At 37.6% G+C, this 26,380-nt stretch overlaps 1 protein-coding gene across 44 annotated transcripts in view; it reads right to left on the bottom strand.

Moving 5' to 3' along the window:
- Nucleotides 1–26,380, bottom strand: part of EIF4G3 (eukaryotic translation initiation factor 4 gamma 3) — a 368,231-nt gene that overhangs the window by 144,767 nt on the left and 197,084 nt on the right. For all 44 annotated transcript variants that reach the window (XM_063594267.1, XM_008967038.4, XM_034957340.3 and 41 more), the window contains 2 exons: nucleotides 20,484–20,581; nucleotides 16,953–17,075 (listed from right to left, as the gene is read on the bottom strand). In XM_063594267.1, coding sequence (XP_063450337.1) covers nucleotides 16,953–17,075; nucleotides 20,484–20,581 — 221 coding nt within the window. The remainder of the gene's footprint in view (nucleotides 1–16,952; nucleotides 17,076–20,483; nucleotides 20,582–26,380) is intronic.

The following is a 26,380-nucleotide window of genomic DNA, read 5'->3' as shown; positions in this document are numbered from 1 at the left end:
ATTGTAGTTTAACCTCCAATTTCATCTCTTCTCTCCTAAAGAAGTAACTCAACCAGGCCAGGTGTTATGGCTCATGCCTGTAATCCCAGCACTCTGGGAGGCCAAGGCAGACAGATCACCAGAGGTCAAGAGTTCGAGACCAGCCTGGCCAACATGATGAAACCCCGTCTCTACCAAAAATACAAAAATTAGCCAGGAGTGGTGGCAGGTGCCTGTTAATTCCAGCTATTCGGGAGGCTGAGGCAGGAGAATTGCTTGAACCCAGGAGGTGGAGGTTGCAGTGAGCCGAGGTCGCGCCACTGCACTCCAGCCTAGGCAACAAGAGCAAGGCTCCGTCTCAAAAACAAGCAAACAAAGAAACAAACAGTCTATAACAAAGGAGTTCCTTATCTTCCCAAAGAAAAATAATGATGAACTATTTTACTAATCAATAAGTCAGAAAAATCAGGAAACATACCAAGTACTGTGACACAAAACATCACATCCAATGCTGTATGCATTTTGATACATATAAAGAAATTAAGCTAGACAGTTAAGAATATATTTAAGGAATTTCAAAGCCACTGCATTTTAGTCACTTTCACTATTGGTGGGAATGAAAATTTATAAAATCATTCTGGAAAGGCAATCACTACCAAAATATAAAATAACTCAATAAAGATGCTAAGGAAGTCAGAGTTAAAAGGTCAGGGTCATTTAGCAAGTCTTCGCACACTGTTGCAACAGCTCATCAATTATGTAAATGGTAAACTCCCCTGTCAAATTTTTCAAAATCAAGGTTCTGATTGGTACAAGGAAAAAAAATAAAGTGTTTCTCACTTATAAACTAGAGTGAAAAGAGTTTAACGGAGGGCAAGATATTAGATTCCTGATAGTGTTTGAGAAAAATTCTTTATAAATTCTCCTTTAGAACCTACTCAAAGATTTATATACTAAATTTGAAGTATTGACCTCAAGAGATCGTGGTAAGCTTAGGCCCACATACTGGAGGAATTCATTTTTTAAAAACATAATGTTTACCTATTAAGTAAACAGGCAACAGAATCTAAATTTGTTCTTTAATACTTCTTTGCACAATTCAAAATTCATTTTTCTTTACATAGGCACATTGTTTTGCACAAAAAGGGGTCACCTTCTTTTGTCTTCTATTTTAATCACATAAATGACAGAATACTTAAGTACAGAGGTGGTTATAGACAAGGGTCAACAACTACAATCCTGGGGCCATATACCTGATTTTGTACTGCCCACAAGGTAAGTTTCTACAATTTCAAATGTTGGCGGGGTGGTGGGGAAAACAAGAGACAAACAGTATTTCTTGACACATGAAAATTATATAAAATTCAAATTTTGGTGCCCATAAATAACATGTTATTGGAAGAGACACACCCATCTATCTACATATTTTCTATAACTGCTTTTGTGCCACAATGGCAGAATCGAAGAGTGCTAAAAGAGACAATATGGCTGCAAAGTCTAAAATATTTACTATCTGGCCCACTAGAGAAAATATTTGCTGACCTGTATTGTAATTCATTTAGAGAAAGCCAGAGACTTCAAATAGTTACATAAATATAAGCAAAAAGTTGATTTACTGTCATCATAAGAACCCCATTCAATGACTTTAAAATAATCCTGTATAAATACCTCATGTATTTAACATATATAAAATCTGTGGATAAACAAGTATAGCCTCCACTGAGAAACACTATGAAGGCTAAGAAGCAAAACAAAGGCCAGGCAAGGTGGCTCACGCCTCTAATCCCAGCACTTTGGGAGGCCGAGGCGGGTGGATCACGACGTTAAGAGTTCTAGACCAGCCTGGCCAAGATGGTGAAACCCCATCTCCACTAAAAATACAAAAATAAGCTGGACACAGTGGCAGGCACCTATAATCTCAGCTACTCGGGAGGCTGAGGCAGGAGAATTGCTTGAACTCGGGGGGTGGAGGTTGCAGTGAGCCGAGATCGCGCCACTGCATTCCAGCCTGGCGAGAGAGTCAGACCCCGTCTCAAAAAAAAAAAAAAAAAAAAAAGCAAAACAATAATATACTTAATGATGCCAGGAAAAAGTACCAAAACATGCTTCTTTCTTACGTAGGAATTTCTCCCATTCTCTCATTAGAACGGTGTGTGTCAATATGTGTGTATTTCCTCCTGATGTTTAACTTGTACAAAACACTATGAATCTACTCATGGCTAAGACAACATTCCTGGGTTCACAGAGCTTATATTCTATCAAAGGAAACATATGGTATAGACCACAAAATTAATCATTTAATCACTATAGGTATAAATGCTTTACTGGGAAAGTTAAGAGTACAAAGATGACCCATAATCTGGGGTTCTGACTTTGTGACGTATGTGAGGAAGATACTCTGAGTAAGCAACATTCAGGTTGACTTTCAAAAAATCAATGTGAATGTTGGCATGTAGGAGGAAGGGCAGTTAGACGCATCTCATGCAGAGAGAACACACGTATGAAGATTCTAAAAGGAAGAGTATTCCATGATCAACTCCCTTATGTAAAAGGTAAGAGGGATGCAGAAAGAACAGGGGAATCTGGTGTGAAATGAGGCAGGCAGGAGTCAGGCAGACAGGCCTTACAGGCCAGACCAAGGGTTTTTGGTCTTTATCCCCATAGCAATGGGAAGCCAGGGCCAGGTTTTAAGCAGCAATATGATATAATCAGATTTGTGTTTTATTTTTTAGTTTTTTTTTTTTGAGACAGGATCTCACTCTGTCACCCTGGCTGGAGTGCAGTGGTGCAATCACAGCTCACTGCAGCCTCGACCTCTTGAGTTCAAGTGTTCCTTCCACCTCAGCCTCCTAAGCAGCTAGGACCACAGGTGTGTACCAACATGCCCAGCTATTTTTTCTTGTATTTTTTGTAGAGATGGGGTCCCAGTATTTTGCCTGGGCTAGTCTTGAACTCCTGGGCTCAAGTAATCCTCCCGCCTCAGCCTCCTAAAATGCGGAGATTACAGGCATGAGCCATCACACCTGGCTGATATTTTATAAAGATAATTCTGACCACTGCATGGAGAATGAACTAGAGCAAGGAAACAGCAGTTACAAGAATGCAATTTTCAAGGTTACTTCAGTAGTCCAAGGGAAATAATTTTGGTGGTAATAATGGGGGGCAGTTACTGAATTTTACTTAAATGTAGGGGGTAAACTGACTGGGCTTGATTAGGTAACTGACGACACATGGTAGAGAGGGTATCTATGAGGAGAGAGGGGTAAAAAGAAAAACATTAGGTTTCTGGTTTCTGAGATGGGGCCAGTCTGAGAAAGGGAACACTGGAGGAGACATAAGGTTTGGAAGTCATGGGTTTGGTTAGAGGAAAACCATGAACTCCAGTTTTGAGGTTGTAGGGCTTGTGAAATAACTGAGTACAGAGATCAAGTCAAAAATTGGGTATCTAACCTGAAGCTCTGAAGTGTTCTCATAATATAACAATATATGACATGCCATAACAAGCACCTCCTTTAATACAAAGGCAATAAAAAAACAATAAATAATGACCATAGCAATAATATAATGGTAACAATAATTCCACTGAATTCTAATGCAGGAATTACAGGATGTAAGGACTACAATAGGCATCAACCACATAGATCAGTTCTTTCTATACTAATTCTTTCTATACTAATATGGTTTGACTGTCCCCACCCAAATCTCATCTTGTAGTTCCCATAATCCCCATTACACACCTCAAAAATTCTATGAATATGGACTTTTGTATGTTTCTGTATGGACAGTTAGTCAATAGTGAAGAGACACTGGATAGTATTTTGTGGGGAAACGGTGCGATATGATTTATGTTTTAAAAAGATCACTCACTTGGGCTGTTGTGTACAGAATCAACAGAGGAGAGGCAAGACAGAAGCAGAGAGATGAGTGAGAAAGTTCCTGTTGTCTAGGGAGAGCAAAGTGGCTTAAGCTACAATAACAGCAGTGAAGGTGGTGGGAATGAGTCAAATGGGACTTGCTGATGTAATGACTGTGGAGAGTGAAATTAAGAGGATTTAAAGGTGATTCCTAGGCTTAGAACCTCAGCAACTTAGGTAGACTAGAGTATAATTTACAAAAAAAAACAAAAAACAAAAAACAAAAAACAAGGAGAGCACATCAAACACCTGTTGAAATATTTTATTTTATTCAATTTTTTGAGACAGGGTCTCGCTCTGCCACTCAGGCTGAAGTGCAGTAGCATGACCACAGCTCACTGTAGCCTCAAACTCCCAGGCTCAAGCAATCCTCCTGCCTCAGAGACAGGGTATCGATATGTTGCCAGGGCTGGTGAACTCCTGGGCTCAAGCAATCCCCCCAGCTTGGCCTCCCAAAGTACTGGGATTACAGGCATGAGCAACCGCGCCTAGCCCTGAAATAGTTTATAACGAAGGGGTCACAAACTCAAATCCCTTCAGAAACCTTAATATGTGATGCAAAAGGGAGTAAATAATAACAGAACAACTTAACAAACTAGAGGGTGTATGCTTGGGCTAACAGTATTCAGATTGATGAAATATTGTTTTTTCTTTAAACACTGACCTGACAAGACAATACACATCTGCAATAGAGAACATCCTTGAAAGCAATGAAAGGTTGCCAAGGTCAGAAATGATGAGAGGAAACCCGGACACTCAAAATAAAATCTTGAAGGCAGACTTAAGAGGGCTTAAGAAAATGATTTTTAAAGTTCTTGGGGGTAAAAGGAACCCTCAAAACTACACAGATACATGGAAATTAAATAATCTGTTTCTACATGGTATCTGGGTTAATAATGAAATCAAGATGGAAAAATTATCTGAATCAAATGATAATAATGACACAAGTTATCAAAACCTCTGGAGTACAGCAAAAGAAATGCCAAGAGCAAAGTTTACAGCACTAAATGTCTACATCAAAAAGTCTGAAAGAGTGCAAACTGACAACCTAATGTCATACCTCAAGGAATTAGAAAAACAAGCACAAGCACAAACTAAACAAGACTCTGTCTCAAAAAAAAAAAAAAGAAATAACAGAAATTGCAGCAAAACTAAATGAAATTCAAACAAACAAAAAAAGCATTACAAAAGATCAATGAAACAAAACATTAGTTCTTTGAAAAAATAGATAGACTATTCACTAGAATAACCAAGAAAAGAGAGAAGATTCAAATAAGCTCAATTAGAAATGAAACTGGAGACATTACAACAAACACCAGAGAAATAAAAAACATCACTCGAGACTACTATGAACAACTTTATGCATACAAACTATAAAACCTAAAGGAAATGGATAAATTCCTGGAAACATACCACCCTCCTACATTAAATCAGGAGGAAAGACAAACCCTGAACAGACCAATGACAAGCAGCAAGATTGAATCGGTAATTTAAAAATTTCCAACACACAAAAAAAGCCTGGACCAGATGGATTCATGGCTAAATTCTACCAGACATTCAAAGAAGAACTGGTACCAATCCTACTGAAACTATTCCAAGTGACTGGGAAAGAGAGAATCCTCCCTAAATCATTCTATGAAGCCAGTATCACCCTGATACCTAAACCAGGAAGGAACACACAAAAAAAGAAAACTACAGACCAATTTCCATGATGAACACAGATATAAAAACTGTCAACAAAATACTAGCTAACCAAATGCAACAGCACATCAAAAAGATAATTTATCATGATCAAGTGGGTTTTATTTCAAGGATGCAGAGATGGTTTAACATATGTAAGTCAATAAATGTGATACATCACATAAAAAGAATTATAAACAAAAACCATATGACCATCTCAATAGACGCTGAAAAAGCATTCAACAAAATCCAGCATCCCTTTATGATAAAATCCTCAACCAAGTAGGCAAAAAAGGGACTTACCTCAAAATAGTAAAATCCATATATGACAAAACCACAGCCAATATCATACTGAATGGGAAAAAGTTGAAAGCATTCTCCCTGACAACAGGAACAAGACAAGGATGCCTACATTTCACCACCTCTATTCAACATAGTTTTGGAAGTCCTAGCTAGAGCAATTAGGTAAGAGAAAGAAATAAAGGGCATCCAAATTGGAAAAGAGGAAGTCAAACTATCACTGTTTGCAGATGATATAATTGTATACCTAGAAAACCCTAGAGACTCCTCCAAAAGACTCCTAGATTTGATAAATGAGTTCAATAAAGCCTCAGGTTACAAAATAAATGTACACAAATCAGTAGCACTGCTATACACCAACAACGACCAAGCTGAGAATTAAATCAAGAATTCAATACCTTTTACCACAGCTGCAAAAATAAAATGAAATACCTAGGAATATACTTAACTAAGGAGGTGAAAATCTCTACAAGGAGAAATACAAAACGCTGCTGAAAGAAATCACAGATGACACAAACAAATGGAAATGCATCCCATAATCATAGACTGGAAGAATCAATGTTGTGAAAATGGCCATACTACTAAAAGCAATCTACAGATTCAATGTAATTCTCATCAAAATACCAACATGTTTCACAGAATCAGAAAAAAAAATCCTAAAATTCATATGGAACCAAAAAAGGGCCCAAGTAGCCAAAGCAATCCTAGGCAAAAAGGAGAAATCTGGGGGCATCACAATTACTTCAAATCATACAAGGTTATAGTTAACAAAACAGCGTGGTACTGGTATAAAAGTAGGCAAATAACTAATGGAACAGAATACAGAACCCAGAAGTAAAGCCAAGAAAGTACAGCAACTGATCTTCAACAAAGCATATAAAAACATAAATTGAGGAATAGACACCCTATTTAACAAATGGTGCTGGCAAAACTGGCAAACCTCATGTAAAAGAATGAAACGATCCCTATTTCTCACCTTATACAAAAATCAACTCACGATAGATCAAAGACTTAAATATAAGACCTGAAACTGTAAAAATTCTAGAAGATAACATTGGAAACACTCTTCTAGACATCAGCCCAGGCAAATAATTCATGAGTAAGACCCCAAAGCAAATGCAACAAAAACGCAAATAAATAGAACCTAATTAAACTAAAAACCTTTCGCACAGCAAAAGAAACAATAGAGTAAAAAGACAACCCATAGAGATGCAAACTACACATCTGATGAAGGAAATCTACAAGGAACTCAAACAAATCAGCAATAATAATAATAATAATAATAATAATCCCATCAAAAAGTGGGCAAAGGACATGAATAGACATTTCTCAAAAAAAGATACATAAATTGGCCTACAAACAACATGAAAGCATGCTTAACATCACTAATGATCAAGGAAATGCAAATTAAAACCACAAAGCGATACCATCTTACTGCTGCAAGAATGACCATTATTAAAAAGTCAAAAAACAATAGATGCTGGCATGGATATGGGGAAAAGGGAATGCTTATACGCTGCTGGTGGGAATGTAAAACTGGTGGGAATGTATAACCTCTATGGAAAACAGTACAAAGATTCCTTAAAGAGCTAAAAGTAGATCTACCATTTGATCCAGCAACCCCACTACTGGGTATCTACACAAAGGAAACGAAGTCATCATATGAAAAAGAGATTTGAAAACGTATGTTTATAGCAGTACAATTCACAATTGCAAAGATGTGGAACTAATCTAAGTGCATTTTGATATATAAGTGTATATATCAAAAATAAATTCTGGCTGGGCATGGTGGCTCATGCCTGTAATCCCAGCACTTTGGGAGGCTGAGGTGGGCAGATCAACTGAGGTCAGGAGTTCAAAACCAGCCTGGCCAACAGGCGAAACCCTGTCTCTACTAAAAATACAAAAATTAGCCGGGCATGGTGGCAGGCACCTGTAATCCCAGTTACTCAGGAGGCTGAGACAGGAAAATCACTTGAACCCAGGAGGCGGAGGTTGCAGTGAGCCAAGATCATGCCACTGAACTCTAGCCTGGGCAACAGAGACTCTGTTTCAAAATTAAAAAAAAATTCAGCTGGTGCAGTGGCTCATAGCAGAAATCTGGGAGGCTGAGGCAGGATTATCGCTTGAATTCAGGAGTTTGAGACCAGTCTGGGCAACATAACGAGACCTCATCTTTACTGAAAATAAAAAACATTAGCCAGGCATGGTGGCATGTGCATGTAGTCCCAGCTACTCAGAAGGCTGAGGTGGAGGTGGGAGGATTGCTTGAGCCCAGGATGTCAAGGCTGCAGTGAGCCGTGACTGTGTCACAGCACTCCAGCCAGGGCAACAGACAAGACCCTGTCTCAAAAAAATAAATGAAACAGAAAATTTAACAATTCCGTATGACAGAAGGCACGATTAACAAAGCTAAAACACAATCATCAAACAAGAAAAAAATTTTAACATATGTCAAAGTATTTATTTAACATGTAAAGCCCTCTTATAAATCTGTCAGACAAAAATCATCACCCAAAAGAAACGTGTACAACAGATAATTCATACACCCACAAATAACTGGTGAACATCGAAAACTTCTTAACTTCACAGAATACAGAAAAATTAAACAAGATACTGTTTTTTATTCTGTCAGATAAGCAATGAGTAGGTCTTTGATGGTCTGTGTGCAAATTCCTTAAAAATAATTTTTATTGGCCAGGTATGGTGGCTCACGCCTGTAATCCCAGCACTTTGGGAGGCCGAGGTGGGCGGATCATGAGGTCAGGAGATCAAGACCATCCTGGCCAACGTGGTGAAACCCCATCTCTACTAAAAACACAAAAATCAGCTGAGCATGGTGGTGCATGCCTGTAATCCCAGCTACTCGGGAGGCTGAGGCAGGAGAATCGCTTGAACCAGGGAGGCAGAGGTTGCAGAGAGCCAAGACTGCACAACTGCACTCCAGCCTGGTGACAGAGCAAGACTCCGTCTCAAAAAAATAATAATAATAATTTTTATTACTGCGTAACAGATGTACACAGTTTCAGTGTACACATAAAAATTTAACACATTCATATAATTCAAAGATAAATATTTGTCTTTTCTTTATTCTAAGAGCATTTGAATTCTTCTCTGCTAGCTATTTCAAAATGTACAATGGATTACCGTAAACTATAGTCACCTTACTGATCTACCAAACACTAGATCTTATTTCCTCTATCAAACCATATAGTGTATACAAATTCATTTTAATCTATGAAACAGCATAACAAAGCAAGGATCTCTGCTCATCATGACGAACAGAGAATAGAACACTTTTCAAATGTCCCATTTAAAAACTTTTGAGAGAATCCACCCCAGTTTAGATACCTATTTAAAGTCTACAAGGCTTTACATATTATTGAAAAGAACCATTTAAGTCAAGGGAGGTTACTAATGATAAGTTATTTCATTAAAGATAAAGAAAAATACAATTTAATTTAGTAACCACTATTTTTATCGTAGTCACCACTAAAACAAAAACCATACCTGTATGCTTTAAGGTACAGAATGCTATTAATTTATCAGTGCCTATGACTGAGATGACAAAATGAAATTTTAAAAGATTGGATTTGTTTACATTATACTAGGTATCACCTTCAAATTCTTCATGCAGGAATGTAACTATTTACTGCACATATTAACATATAACATGAATATCATAACCGAAGCTATAGAACCAATTCTAGGAAACTATTACTGCTAAACCATGAAATGAACTACAGTTGACCCTTGAACAATTCAGGAGCTAGAGGAACTGACCCCACACAGTTGAAAATCTGTGTATAACTTTTGACTCCCCAAAAACTTAACTGGTAACAGCCTACTGCTGACTGAAAGCCTTACCGATAAAACATATTTTTTTCTCAGTATGTATGTTTTATATATTATATACTATATTCTTACAATAATGTAAGCTAGAAGAAAATGTGTTTAAGAAAACCATCAGGAAGAGAAAATACATTTCCAATACTATACTGTATTTATCAGTATCATAAGTTTACATCATCTGTTTATAAAATAAATCATCTGTCTAAAATGGTGGTCAACCACAGCTGCAGATCTCAATCTATGGTAGATATCAAGCATATCTTGATATCAAAAAGTTGATATCAAGCAACTCAACTTTTTCTTGTAATGTTAGCACTTTTCTCTGCCTCTTGGAAGTACTGCCAGCATCACTGGTGGCACTTTGTATGGGTCCCATGGTGTTATTCAAGGTTTATGGCAATGCACTAAACACGATGAAAAAATATGTAACAACAAAGAGAGATTACTTTTTACTATGAGGCACAATTTACAGGAGAGATGAACTGCTCATCTGGAGATGATTAGTGTCACAGGGTATTTTAAGCAGATACTCTCAACCCTTGAGCTTACTAAAATAGCAACAGGAGGTGGCTATAAAATTACATTAGTACAGTATGTACTACAGTTAATTTTATGAAGTTAGGATGTAACATTGCCTCCTGTAGTTTTTTGTTTTTTGTTTGTTTGTTTGTTTGTTTTTTGAGAGACAAGGCCTTGCTATGCTGCCCAGGCTGGTCTCATACTCCTGGGCTGAAGCAACCCTTCCACCTCAGTTTTCCAAAGTGCTGGGATTACAGGCGTGCACCACCATGTCCAGATTGCATATTTGTGTCTGTTGACACTTCTCTCTGTATGGTCTGTATGGTCTCTCTGTATGGTCTGTATTTGTGTACCTAAGTTTTGATAAATTTTAACTTTTATAATAGATTTGTATATATTTTATGGCACTAAATGAAAACACAGACCAGTATCTACATATATTTTGTGTATTCATGACATACCTAAATTTTTCTTTTTTTGATAATTTTAGGCAATATGTCATCTGGGAGTTTTCAAGTTATCATAATGTCCAAAAAATTTTCCAATGTATTTACTGAAAAAAATTATCATATAAACGAACCCATTTTGTTCAAGGGTCAACTGTAATTAATAAATGGTCATGGAATTTAAGGTTTGCAGGTATCAACTTCATAAGCAGCTCAACAAAAGACTGAATAACCTGCTGACTTTAGTAATTTTCCCAAATGGTAGGAGAGATTGTATCTTTCCTAAGATACGCTATCAATCCATAATTTCCTACCCCAAAGCCCCATAGCATAGGACTCTCTCCCATGTTATAACTGTGTTTCATTACAATAATAATTCTAGAAGCAGGGGGGAAAAAAGAGTATATCAAGGAAGAAAGGTACATAATTCATTTTTAAAAATTAAGTGATCTTTGGCCGGGCATGGTGGCTCATGCCTGTAATCCTAGAGCTTTGGGAGACTGAGGCGAGCAGATCACTTGAGGTCAGGTGTTCGAGACCAGCCTGGGTCAACACGATGAAACCCTGTCTCTACTAAAAATACAAAAATTAGCTGGCGTGGTGGCACATGCCTGTAATTCCAGCTACTCAGGAGGCAAAGGCTGCAGTGAGCCGAGATTATGCCACTGCACTTGCACTCTAGCCTGGGTGACAGAGTGAGTGAGACTCCATCTCAAAAAAAAAAAAAAAATTAAGTGATTTTTGATCCACCATTCATCCTATTTGGAAGTAGACAATCTTGACATGGCATCATGTATTTATTTTTACCCTACAGGGTTTCAATGAAGACTATTAGGCAAAATAGCTAGCATATTTCTAAATACAGGGATATTCCTTATGCCTTACTGTCATCATCAGGAGTTGAGAGATTTGATACTGAGCGAGTAACAAAATTCTTCCTTCTTTCCCACTTTAATAGGTAAGAACTAAAAGGGAACTCTCAGATTATTTCGTACAATTCCTCATTTTACAGATGAAAAAATAGGGGTTTTAAGAACTTAATGTTCTGACCCAAGGTCATAAATCTAAGTAACACAGTGAAAACCAGCAGCAAGTGTTCTCGTGAGCCATGATATCCAGCCATGCACCTCCATCTATGCACTGTGATCCTCTGTGCATATACAGGGATCCAATGTGTATATACAGGGAACATGTATATACACATATGCATATTTCCTAAATATGTGAGATACAAAATCTCTACTAGTTAACCCACAGAAAATTTTAAGACTTTGAAGAACAGTTTCAAATTCTGTCTACTTCTCATTAGGGTAAAAACAGCAGCAGCAAAAATTTGTTTCTCCTCTCCATTCTCCTCACAGAAACCCAATGCAGTTTCCCTCAATTAACTCATAGCTTGTGTCACAAATTTAATATAATTGCTCCCTCAGCATCCACTTTTAGGGCTAGCATATGTTTTTGAAACCCTTTCACATTTGGCCTAGTTCAAATATTTCCTTCCTGTGTAGTTGCTTGTGAAAGAGGCCGTTTGTTCCTCATCTCACTGACCCAAAACACAACATATCCCATAGCTGCTGACCATGATAAAACCTAACGGTTAACACCAGAGTCATGTAAGTAAGTTCACCCTTTGAAAGTGTTTTCTTCAAACTAGCAAATCCATAACTCCAGTGGGGAAGCCTAAGGGAGGACACGGACCTTAATAAAGGGACAGTCCCACGAGTCTTCTTTCTCTCTCTCTCCACCTGCTGGGTGAGTTCCCTGCTGTCTTCAGAGCTCCCCTATCAGCCTCCCATCAGCACTGCTAACCTCTCTGGGATTAGGAAGTAGTAAATTTTTTTCTGTTTCATGCATTTTGGTTTCACTTCCTCATTATGTGTCACCTGACAAACACACCCAAACATAACTTTTCCCTGGTCAGGGCTCTCTTAGAGAGTGGCTATCCTGGTTTATGGCCACTCTTGACAGAGAAACCTCAAGACCAAATTAGATAAAAATCACAATGGCTTGACCACCTGCCAAAAGCAAACTCATTATATCCCGCTCTTTAAACTTCCCCATGTATACTCAATATTATGTTTCACTGCAAAAGACGTATTTTTAAACATGAAGAGGCATCCCTGACTCTCTCTCTCCCTTACATCTGGAGAAAACTTGCATCCCCATTTACATGTGCAGTACTGATTACGCCTGCTGTGCTGGCATTAACAATAGCATTGCCATTCATTTCCACAATCACCCCAATTTAGATGGTAAATTATATGGTCATCCTTTTTAGAGTCCTTATCTAGTTAGTAACTAATTGCTAAACATCTCTCCAACTGGCTTCCTCTCCTTCAATGAATTTCTCACCTGAAATATGATAATAATAGCCTCCCTTCATCTAATTTCCCATTTTTGCACATGCTGTTCCTCTTCCTCAATACCCCTTTCCCTTTCATTTTGTGTATACCCATGAAAGTTAGATCAAATGGTGTCTCTGTGGTAAAGCCTTCCCACATTCTTCCAGTCATTCTCTGTGCCTCCTGAAATAATAATAATTGTAATATTAGTAATAGATATTTGCTGAATATTCATTGCGCACCAGGCACTGAACTTAAACAATTTTTAAGTATTTTGTCTCATTTAATCCTCTCTGTGTGATAGGTTTTACTTTTTAAATGTAGAAAGTAATGCTCTGGGATAAAGTAATTGGGCTAAAGTTACAAAGCTAAGCAGTGGAACCCACACATGAAACCCAGTTATGTCTGATTCCAAGTCAAAGTTTTAAACCTCTTCCCTGTTCTATTTCACATGTACCACCACCATTAATGGGTCTCTGGTATCTGTGCTACAATTCTGCCCCACTTGGTCACCTCTGCACCAGTCAGATCTTAGTAACAGGTCTTCTGTTTCCCTTTACAGAGACTGGGACTTCCCTCGGTGATAGGGAAAGGCTTGGTTATCCACAGCATAAGCAATTATGTCTAACTCAAAGCAGGTACTTTAAGGCCAATACTACAGTATTTACTGTTGAATCCTAAATTCTGATGCAGAGGGCTGTCTCATCTGTAGTCTTCTAACCAGATATGATTCTGTATTTATCTGGATTGATGTCAAAATTGAAAACTAGTAAAACTGAAGTTAAATCTAATGAGTCTTCTTTGGCTGGCAGAGTGCTATTTTGTTAAGGAAATTAGTTGCCAATATTTCTAACTTGCAGCTTTTTTACACATAACTAAACATTTCTAGCTTCTTCTGAAACAATGGGTCAACATTTTTTTTTTTTTTTTTTTTTTTTGAGACACAGTCTCTCTCTGTTGCCCAGGCTGGAATGCAGTGGTGCTCTCAGCTCACTGCAACCTCTGCCTCCCGGGTTCAAGCGATTCTCCTGTCTCAGCCTCCCGAGTAGCTGGGATTACAGGTGCCTGCCACCATGCCTGGCTAGTTTTTTTGTATTTTTAGCAGAGACAAGGTTTCACCATGTTGGCTAGGGTGGTTTCGAACTTCTGACCTCAAGTGATCTGCCCGCCTCAGCCTCCCAAAGTGCTAGGATTACAGGTGTGAGCCACTGCATCCTTTCTATGATGCTCCAGAAAATGAGGTCAAATGTCAGTTGTCATCATTATGCTTGTGCTACTGTTTTTCTTAAGAGGAAAATGAAATATCTCTAGTACACGTCTCTGTTAAAAAGCTATTCGTTCATTCCATGAATTTCATGCATTTGGATTTAAAAGCATGAAATTCACCTAATAAACTTATGCTTTATAACTGATGTTACACTTCTCAAAAAGAACTACCAAAATACTACTATTGATTGATGGCCTTCATCTGTTGAAAGTGTAGATTCAATGTGCTTTATGATTATAGAGAAATATACACTCATATTCAGAACCACAGTCTCTGGGGAAAGACACAGAACAAAAAGATGTCTGTAGCTAAACACAGAGGGATACCAGAAGAGGGTGGGAACCAAGCTTGGAAGGTTACAGAAAACCAATCACACCCCACAGGGCATTTAAGTGCAAAAAGACACATACATGTCCAAATTGAGAATTTAAACAGAAATCAACAAAGGATTGTCTATCCTTTATCTGGCTTGACAGTAGTAACATTTTAATATGTTTGAAAATACAGACTAAAATTTCACTGCACTGATCAACTAATTGCAAAGTTTTGCTATAGTGTACCCCCACCTAACAGAGCACATATATAGATTACTTCAATTTGAAAATTTTGCTTATCCCATGCTCACTTCCAGGGAAGAGACTAAATATAAGACCTGCTTAATCATTCCAAAATTGGAATGTCCCTAGGGGAATAATGAGGAATGATGAAGAATTATTAACATGACCTTACAACACACATGTCCAGATGGACATATATACTCATCTGGATAATGAAAGACTGAGATAAATGTCAGCCAGATACCATCATTTCCAAGAGAAAACATATCATTACAACAAAGGACCAAAATTAAGTCCTTCTCAAATCCGCAGATTTCCAAGGGGCTCTAAACTCAGCCAGCTGTTTGTGATTTTGATATTTAAGAATATTTTTATGAACTTTTTATTTTTGTCTGTACTACTAAAATGAAGTCAATAGTCTATAATTCTGAAATGCTTTCTATGAGATCATCCGTATCACTTGTTTGTAAACTGGGCTCCAAGGAACCCCTTTACCATCCAGGCATAAAAGAGCAAAGAGAGCAGCCCCCTACTCCTTAATAGCTTTCTTTTTATCTGTTTCTAGACATTAGGCTTTCACTTTAGACAATTTTTTTTAAGGGACAGGATCTTGCTATGTTGCCCAAGCTGGAATCAAGGGATCCTCCTGTTTAGCCTCCCAAATAGCTGGGACTGTCGGCATGTGCCACTGCACCTGCAATTGGCTTCACTTTAGATAATTTTTAAGATCTGAAAACCACGTGTCTCTATATCATTTATCAAAATGCAAAGTGACATAGGAGGAATGAAATACAAATTTTTTTTTTTTTTTTTTTTTTTAAAAGACAGAGTCTCTCTCTCTATTGCCCAGGCTGGGGAGTACAGCAGCACAATCTCGGCTCACCACAGCCTCCGTCTCCTGGTTCAAACGATTCTCCTGCCTCAGCTTCCTGAGTACCTGGGATTACAGGCAAGTGCCACCACGCCCAGCTAATTTTTGTATTTTTAGTACAGATGGGGTTTCACCATGTTGGCTAGATTGGTCTCGAACTCCAGACCTCGGGTGATTTGGCCCGCCTCAGCCTCCCAAAGTGGTGGGATTATAGGCATGAGCCAACGCGCCCGACCTTGAAATACAAATCTTGTCAGATTTGCGGAATCTAATCTCTATTATAGTTTACTAAACTCCAGTTTCCTCTACAATATCTTGATTTCTAAAAACAAGAAAGTAAAATCTTAGGAGATTATGATAACCACATTCTTCACCAGGAAGAAAAAGGTGCCTGACAATTTATTAATAAGTTCCACATTCACAGATTCAACCAACGGTGGATAAAAAATATTTAGAAAAAAACATTTTTAAATAAAAACACAATAGAAATTTTAAAATACTACAGTATGACAACTACTTACACTGTATTAGATATTATAAGTAATTTAGAGATTATTTAAAGTATATGGGAGGATGTGCACTGTTTATATGCAAATACTACGCCATTTTACATAATGAACTTGAACAACCACGAATTTTGGTACTGTGGAGGGGGCATCTTTGAACAAATCCCCTGTAGATACCAAGGGATGACTGTAATTAAAGAAGACACTCTGCACTCAAGAAGCTCATTTATGTAGTTCTAAAAGGTAAGAAGTATACCTGTTATACATCCTAATATGCTCTCAACAACACAGGCAAACATCTGAATCAACAGTGTTTGGTAAAAATGTTAAATTCTCAACCTTAATGTTTGCATTAACAAAAGGTGCAGCACTTAAATCCTAAGGTTCCATGTGAAATGTGAAATACTCATTTAATGATGAGGTTTCTACAAGAATGCAGCTCCTTTTGGCATCATGCGATAGTTCATTAAGAAGAGTGGCAGCACCTCACCTGTGCTCTGATTGTGAAAACAATACATAAATATATTACCAATAAAAATTTAAAAATATTATAATTTGCAAAGAGAAAAAACATGTCTGTTTAAATACCATTTAGATATTCGAGGCTGCGAGACAACTGATGGAAATGAAAAGTACAGAAAGTGGCTATAGAAGAAAGAAGAGTTCAGTAGAGGTTAGTGAACAAATAGTGCCATCCATTACAGCTCACTCTGTCTTACCTGAGGAGGAGTAGGTGTGGACGTGGGTCTTCCTATGGGTGGAGTAGGATTTCTGCTGCCACCTCCAGACATAATCTCCTCTGTTATGTCTTTACCTCCCTGGTTTGGATCCCGAATTCTTATCTATAAGGTTAAATAAAATGACATATGTACAGATGAGTGTCTGTGTAGCAAATTTATAGGCACATAAGTGAGCTAAAGGTGCAAACTGGGAAACCTGTCAAATATCAAAGGTGATAATCACCACATTTGACTTTATTTCAATCACAGATCCATCAGATAAATGTAGGCCATTAGCTCTGACATGAACTAATTAGAATAACAAGCTAAAATGAAACCTAGTTGGCTGGATTTCTAGGTCAAAAAGGCAAACTATTAATATTTATACTTGTTTTGTAAGAACCTGTAAGACTGATTTTATTTACCATATTTAACATACAAGTTTCATAAAATACTTTTAATATATGAAAGTTACTGCATAGATAAAAGTTCCTTTTTTTTTCTTTTTTGGAGACAGTCTCGCTCTATCACCCAGGCTGGAGTGCAGTGGCGCAATCTCAGCTCACTGCAATCTCCGCCACCCAGGTTCAAGCGATTCTCGTGCCTCAGCCTCCTGTGCCAGGATTACAGGTGTGAACCACGGTACCTGGCGTAGAATAAAGTTTTAAACGCTGTAAATAATTCTCTGAAGTTCTTTACCAAAATAAAAAATATAAATACCCTACGAGTTAGGAATAATTTATCCTGAAAACAACCTTATATACATATGTAATAATGCTGACTGCAATCATGCCTTTTCCAGCAAAGACTGGAGGAAGGTTGATCGAGAACAGAATAGCTCAAAAATTATCATACGTCGGCCAGGCGCGGTGGCTCACGCCTGTAATCCCAGCACTTTGGGAGGCTGAGGCGGGCGGATCATAAGGTCAGGAGATCAAGACCAGCCTGGCTAACACGATGAAACTCCATCTCTACTAACAATACAAAAAATTAGCTGGGCGTGGTAGCACATGCCTGTAGTCTCAGCTACTCAGGAGGCTGCGGCAGGAGAATCACTTGAACCTGAGAGGCGGAGCTTGCAGTGAGCCAAGATCGCGCCACTGCACTCCAACCTGGGCGACAGGGCAAGACTCCATTTAAAAAAAAAAAAATTATCTTACGTCCTTACAATTAAATACTTAACAGCCAGTAAAAAGAGTGAGGCAGATCTGGCCGGGCGCAGTGGCTCATGCCTGTAATCCCACCACTTTGGGAGGCTGAGGTGGGTGGATGACCTGAGGTCAGGAGTTTGAGACCAGCCTGGCCAACATGGTGAAACCCTGTCTCTACTAAAAATACAAAAATTAGCTGGGTGCGATGGCAGGCACCTGTAATCCCAGCTACTTGGGAGATTGAGGCAGGAGAATCGCTTGAACCCAGGAGGCAGAGGTTGCAGTGAGCTGAGATCACGCCACTGCACTCCAGCCTGGGGGAAAAGAGCGAGACTTTGTCTCAAAAAAAAAGAATGAGGCAGATCTACATGAACTGACACAGAATAATCATTAAGATGTGCTGGTAGGTGAAAAAATGCAATAAGCACAAAGTGTGTATGGTCTTATTTTAATTTTTTTAAAGGCTACCCTATGCTTAAAGATGTCAGTGGAGTTGGTGCTGTAAAGGAGGTAAGTGTCTGCGACTAGGCATTCTATTCTGGGACAGTGCTAAGATATAAAGGACCCACTGTTGTTTATTACCACCATACCTTAATCAAGGCAGTCCACACTTCTTGAGAATTTCAAGGAATTCACTAATGAAACTACCTGGATCTGGACGCTTTTAGGGGAGTCCTTCAATTAAGACTTCTAATGCCAGCTATTGTTTAGGTATGGAAAATTATTTCTAATAAAGTTTTAAGTATAGCTTTAATTCATTTATTCTACTTTCTTCTTTAGAAACATCTGTAACTACTGTCTTCCAGTTTCATTTCTTCTATTCACTTTTCTGCATTCTGAGAGTGTTCTTCAAGTCCAACTTCTATCATGCTGATTCAACATTACCAAAGCATATAGTTTCTTGACTGTAGTGTCATGATACATTGTCATGTCCTGTTCATTACGATATATGCACAAGTAATTTGTTTCTAATAATAAAAACAAGTTTTAAACCAAAGTCTTGAACCTCATTATTATTTTCTTGTTTGTTTACTTGAGATACAGTTTCACACTGTCGCCCAGGCTGGAGTGCAGTGGCAGATCTCACTGCAACCTCCCCCTCCCAGTTTCGAGTGATTCTCGTGCCTCAGCCTCCCGAGTAGCTGGAATTATAGGCACGAGCCTCCACACCCAGCTAATTTTTGTATTTTTAGTAGAGATGGGTTTTCGCCATGTTGGCCAGGTTGGTCTCGAGCTCCTTACCTCAAGTGATCTACCCATCTCAGCCTCCAAAGTGCTGGGGTTACAGGTGTGAGCCACTGTACCCGGCCTGAACCTCATTAATTTTTATTAAGTTAGAGTAATTCAAGAGTATTGCTATAAATCACCCCACCTATCTTACTCGTGTGAATGTGGGAGTCTCTCTTGAATAAAAAGATCACCCATTTTGTCTGTTCTGTTGCGTAAGGAATTGCAAGCCACTCTTCTACAATTTTTCTGCCATTTGACTTTCATATTACTACACTCCAATTCTCTTGGGCCTGCCTCATTAGACAAAGACAAAGCCCCTATAAATTATAAAAAACAATTAGAATACATTTTCTAAACTCTGTTTTTTGTTTCTTAAAAGATATCTATTTCACAGGAAGGATTTTTCTTGCTATCCTTAATATCTCAGTTCTTTTTCCTTGTGCTATTTTTTTCTTCTGTCAATTCATACTTGAATGGAGAGCTGATTAAGACTGGTGTTGGCCAGGCACGGTGGCTCACGCCTATAATCCCAGCACTTTGGGAGGCCAAGGTAGGCAGATTGCTTGAGCTCAGGAGTTCGAGATCACCCTGGGCAACATGGCGAAATCCCACCTCTACTAAAATACAAAAAATTAGCCGGGCCTGGTGGCTTGTGCCTGTAGTCCCAACTACTTGGGAGGCTGAGGCATGAGAATCGCTTGAGCCCCGGAAGCAGAGGGTGCAGTTCAGCTGAGATCGCGCCACTGCACTCCAGCTTGGGCTACAGAGTGAGACTCCATCTCAAAAAAAAAAGAAAAAGACTGGTGTTAAAGGAGAGTCTAGATGTGAGAACTGAGCTTAAATTCCTCACACTGAGTAAAACCTTAGCCCACTAAACCCTCCCAGTTCTAAAGGTGGAGTACATGTTGTCATGTAGCAAACCTAGCTCAGTGAATAATTAAAGATGATATTATGCAAATGGTATGAACAACTTCTAATTACATGCCCATACAAATCCTCCAGGTCAAGTGGTGTGAATATAAGGGAAGAATAAAAAAAAAAAAAAGGCACAGTAATTTGTGAATTGAGATGAATAATGACTACGTAAACTTATCTGATAAGTGAATAGATTTTAGATTTAAAATAAGAAAAAGTAATAAAAATCTCTTACAGTTTTTTTCTCTCTCTTGGCTGGAGGCGGCTGTTGCTGCGTAGGCACTATGATAGGTGCTGACTGATACACTGGCTGACTTGGGTAAAAAGGCGTTCCTAAAAAGTTAGAAAAAATTAAATAGGCATTCAGTTATTTTGTCAAACACTACAGAACTAGCAATGACACTGTGTCTCTGCACAATCCCCTTAAAAGGGTAAAAACAAAAACACTAAGCATTCTTCATCATCTTTTTCCACTAGCTCTCCTCCAGTTACTGAAGTGGTCAAGAAATTATTCCCAAAATATGTAATGTCTTCAAACATTCACAAACATCCAATATGAAAACCACTAAATACCCGGTTCCTACAGATCCACACCACAGTTGTCTTTCTAAAACATGGATCATGCTATAGTGATGCTTTTTAAAAATATTATTCTGAGGCTTACCACATGCAACTGTGACTCTCACACAAGGGTGTATGTGTATGTTTGTTTATGGGTTTTGTCAGGGACAGAAGGGAATATATCTGATCATCTTGGAAAGTAGGGGTGATCTAATTCTTCTCCTTACTCATGGGGAACTACTGCCATAGGGAGGTACATAAAGGATTAGCAAATTTCCGAATACTGGGGTGGAAAAAAGGCTCAGAACATATGGCCTTAAGATAAAGTCCAGATACTTAGAATCCAGGTTCCAAATTACATTTTCTATCATTCTTGAATCCACATCTTTGTTCTAGCTATAACCTACTCCTAACTCCTATCCTTTGAGTACACCAATCTCTTCAACTTTTGACTATACTGCCCATCTGCCTGAAATTATCTTCTTCCCCCACTCCTTGTACTCCCAATGAGCTGTTTTTAACTTTCAAAACTTAAGACTATTATTATAATTACTATCAAGCCAAATTGTTTGGAGTAGAGGTGTGGAGAAGGGGTCAAATACTGGATGGTTTGAGGGTAGAGCCTATAGATTTGCTGATGAATTGGATACTGGTGTGAGAGAAAGAAGACTCAAGGAAAACTCTTTCAGTTTTATGCCTGAGCAAGTGAAAAACAGAGGTACTACTTACTAAGATGAGGAACGCTGAAGGAATAGAGTTTGGGGCAGAAAAATCAAGAGTTCAGTTTTAGACAGGTCAAGTTTCGGGTGCTCACCAGATCTTCAAATACAGATCAAGTAGTTAGAAAGTGACACAAATCTGGAGTCAGAGGATAGGTATGAGTTACAGTTATCCATTCTGGAATTCACAGAATATAAACAATATTTAAACAAGACTAGATAACTCAGGAAATGAATAGATAGAAAAGAAGCCCAGTGGTTAAATCTTGGGGCATTCCATGTCTATTAGAGGTCACAGAAATTGGGAAAACTCCAGCCAAAGAGATGAAAACCAAGGCAGTGGTTGAAATCAAGAAAATTATTCAAGAATGAGGGCTGTGCTTAACCACATCAAATGGTGCTGAAGAGGTCAAATAAGATTTTTCAAAGTACAAATCACCAGTGACCTTGACAAAAGTTGTTTGGGCAGAGAGGTGAAGAGTGTGAAGCCTGATTTGAGTGGGTTCAATAGTGAAAGAGAAGACAGAAAATGAAAACCATGAGTATAAATAATTTCCTTAAAAATTTTGCCGTAAAAGAAAAGCAGAAAAATTGAGCTATAGCTGGACAAAAATACGGAATCAAAAAAACTTTCCTTAATATGTCAATGAAACAGTGTGCCTATTCCTATATACAGATGACACTAATCCAGCAGAGGAAGGGGGGAAAATTGTCAATGTGGGAAAGAAAGAATTGCTAGAGTAATAGCCTTAAATGGGTACAGGATGGGATCCAGTACACACATAAAAGATTGGCTTTCCATAGAACATGGATAATTGATTCACCGTAACAAGAAGGAAAAAAATATGTATGAGGGTAGTTCACACAGGTAAAATCCTTGGTACTAAGCAAACAGTCAAATAAGGCTGGCCCACTTTCATTATCACCATCAACATCCCCACTACCACCATAACATTTTTCAAGTGTAAAGTTGTTGGAAGCACCATGATTTGCAGTACCAGAATTCTGTAGGTATCAATCAGGTTTGCTGAATCAGATTTGGAAAAGATCTAAGCAGAGGGCATGACTATGATTTCAGTAAGTTCAATGTAAAAAGACCAAAAAAAAAAATCTCAGTCATCCTCTAACAATGAGTAAACTATTCTCAAAGCAGAGCTCAAATTAGCAATTATGTGCTACTTTATTACGTCACTGGCTCAGAAATTAACTCAGAAAACAAATCCCCAAAATTGGTTTCAAATGCTGCCAGGCAAGCAACACAATCTGCTCACTTCACCATATTTTTTGAGGTAAGTGAAATAAGATCCAAAAGGTGATCTCTTAAAAAAAAAAAAAAAAAAAAACCTGGATTCTTCTCATGAAACATTTTTGAGCCTACATGATTGGGGAAGAGCCTGGTATATCACATTAATCCAATAAATGTGACAGAACAAGATAATCTCAATATAGTGGGATTAAATGCAATTAGCAAAACATTAAGTCTTCTTAACTGTGAGCTCTAGCAGAGTAGAAAATCTGCCCTACTACTACTAATATACTACTGCCTATACTACTAATATAATAGTATATTATTATAAATACATAATATTTATAATAAGCTAGTCAGAAACATTTAAAAACATTTTTATTCCACTAGAAATGAGTAATTTTTACATACCATTTATTAATTAGTTAATTAATGTCTCTGGACCTCAAATTTCTTATGCATGGAATGAAGTACATTTGTATAGATCAAAGATCTGTCAACTACAGTCTAAGAGCCAAATCTAGTCCACCACTATTTATTTTTTTAAATAAAGTTTTATTGGAAGACACCCACGTACAGTAGTTTATCAACTGTCTATGGCTGATTTTACATCACAGTGGCACAGCTGAACAGCTGCAACAGAGACCATACAGCCTGCAAAACCTGAGATATTTACTATCTAGCCCTTTACTGAAAAAAAAAGTTTACTGATCCCAGTTCTAAATCAGTGGTTCCCAAACCTCAGTCTATATAAAAAGTGTCAATGATGTATTGCAAAATGAATACAATAACAATCATGAAATACAAACACACACACAGAGGTTTTTTTTTATGTGAACCTTGGTTTGTATTTTTATTTTATTTATTTATTTTTATTATACTTTAAGTTTTAGGGTACATGTGCACAACGTGCAGGTTAGTTACATATGTATACATGTGCCATGTTGGTGTGCTGCACCCATCAACTCGTCATTTAACATTAGGTATATCTCCTAATGCTATCCCTCCCCCTTCCCCCCACCCCACAACAGGCCCCGGTGTCACACAGAGGTTTAACAACTTAAAATTTGTATAAAGGACTGCTCCTATTTGATGATTTTTGTTGTTAAAACATGAAATGATACTGGCAGTAAACGGCAGTTTTCTTTAAAGGTCTTCTTGGCCAAATTATAAATTTAATAGTCATGTATGTTTTCTACTTTATTTTACTCTACTTTTTATTCATTTTACTTGTCTATAATGTGAAACCAATGGTGCAGTCAATATTTAGATTTCTTCTCACTGTTTAAACCTTAGCACAATATCTAACAGACTTACTATAAGAAACTGAATGGCAGGAAGAGTATCTTAACACCTGTATTCCACAAAATAACTAGCACACTGCCTGTCTTCTAAAAAAAAATTCAAAACCTTGAATTTTCCATAGAAACAATAATAAACATGGCCAGGCGCAGTGGCTCATGCCTGTAATCCTAGCACTTTGGAAGGCCAAGGCAGGCAGAATGCCTGAGCTCAGGAGTTCGAGACCAGCCTTGGTACACGGTGAAACACCATCTCTACTAAAGTACTAAAAATTAGGTATCATAAATTATGATTCATTCCAAAAATAGATTATGTATCTTTTAAAAGAAATGAGAGAAGTTCTATAGATAATGAAATAGAAAGATGCCCATGAATATAGCATGAAAGGAAAACAATAACCAGGAAGTTTTATTATTTACACTACTATAAATATTCCATGTTAATTTAAGTTAAAAAAACTTGTTAAATATAAGTGAAAAAAATACGTATCAAACTGTTAAATGTTATTGCTTTAAAGGATGGGAAGGGAGAGAAACTGGCTATTTCAACTTTATGCACTCTATATTATTGAATTTTTTTTTTTTTTAGATGGAGTCTCGCTCTGTCACCCAGGTTGGAGTGCAGGGGCATGATCTCTGCCCACTGCAACCTCCGCCTCCTGGGTTCAAGCAATTCTTCTGCCTCAGCCTCCCGAGTAGCTGGGATTACAGGCGCCCGCCACCACACCCCGCTAATTTTTGTATTTTAAGTAGAGATGGGGTTTCATCATGTTGGCCAGGCTGGTTTAGAACTCCTGACCTCGGGTGATCCACCCACCTTGGTCTCCCAAAGTGCTGGGATTACAGGCATGAGCCACCACACCCGGCCTTTTTAAATTTTTATCATTAATTTAGTTACTTTCATAATGAAATAAATTATTTTAAGATTGTTTTTCTAATATTAAGAAAACTAGAGAAACAATATTTTAATCTAGATGATAAACTGCCCACTTGATGTCTACTGGATCTGCATGAGAATTTACTGGGGAAGAAAGCATATCTATGAAAGGGAACAGACATCAATAATATCTGAGATACAATTATACCTCAACATACTGCTTTTTCATAAAAATGAATAAAAATGGTATATATCTAATAGAAATAAAGCCAAAATGTTATAATATTGTACATTCAAATCTGCACATTATGTCTCTACTAGTAAATTCATCATTACTGTTTCTATACATATTGTACAATAGTATTAAAAGCAATAAAGAGGGCTGGCACAGACTTACAGCAGGAAATTTAATGATGACATTTTCTGAGTAAAGTGATTGGCATAATCACTAAGTAAAAAAGCAGATTACAATTCAGTAAGACATCTTTAAAAATGATGTTGTAAATTAGAAGACTAATTGTATTCCCTTTGCAACACAGAAATTAACGGGAGATACTGTCCATTTCAGCATGTTTATGCTGATTAATAATCCCATTGTTTTCTATTTAAAAAAATTCTAGATAGTAACAACCATTGTTACTCTCAAAAATAATTACTTGGATTTAAGTTTTCAGAATAAGGACCTAGAATAAAGGCACTAGAATTACATAAAAATGGTGACAAAGGTAAGTCCAAGTATTACACAAGGAATACTTCAACAGCACTTGCAATATGCTGTCAAAAATTGGGTGATATATATATATATATTGTGTAACTTTTAAACTCACATATATGTAACACATTATTGTTCTGAAAATATCAAATTTCATAGTAATGATACAACTTAATAAAGCTGAGTTAAATAAACATATTTGAGACATTTAGTGAGGTTATATAAAATGTAGTATTAATCCCTTTTCTGCAATTTCAGTTACCTGCAGTCAACCACAGTCTGAAAATACTAAACAAAAGATTCCAGAAATTAACAATTCATAAGATTTAAATTGCAAGCCATTCTGAATAGCATGACAAAATCTTGCACTGTCCTGCTTCATGTCACCAGGGATGTGAATCATCCCTTTATCCAGTGTATCCATGCTGTACACGCTACATGCCAATTAGTCACTTAGTAGCCCTTTTATCAGATCAAAAAAAAAAAAAAAACCCATGGTGTGTATAGGGTACTATCTGAGGTTTCAGATGCCCACTGGGGGTCTTGGAATGTATTCCCTGAGGATAAGTGAAGGGTATTGCGTATCACTTTGAAATAGCAGTTTCCCAAGACAATACCAACCAAGGTAACAGAAAACTTTTCCCTTCTCTAGAAGAAGTAAAGCCACGTAACATTTGGTTGCTTTGCCTACTTCACCTCAAAACTGAAAAAAAAAA

This window comes from Pan paniscus, chromosome 1 (assembly GCF_029289425.2).
Source record: "Pan paniscus chromosome 1, NHGRI_mPanPan1-v2.0_pri, whole genome shotgun sequence".
NCBI lineage: Eukaryota > Metazoa > Chordata > Mammalia > Primates > Hominidae > Pan > Pan paniscus.
The sequence above is the reverse complement of the archived record's forward strand: the minus strand, read 5'-3'. Positions and strand labels throughout refer to the sequence as shown.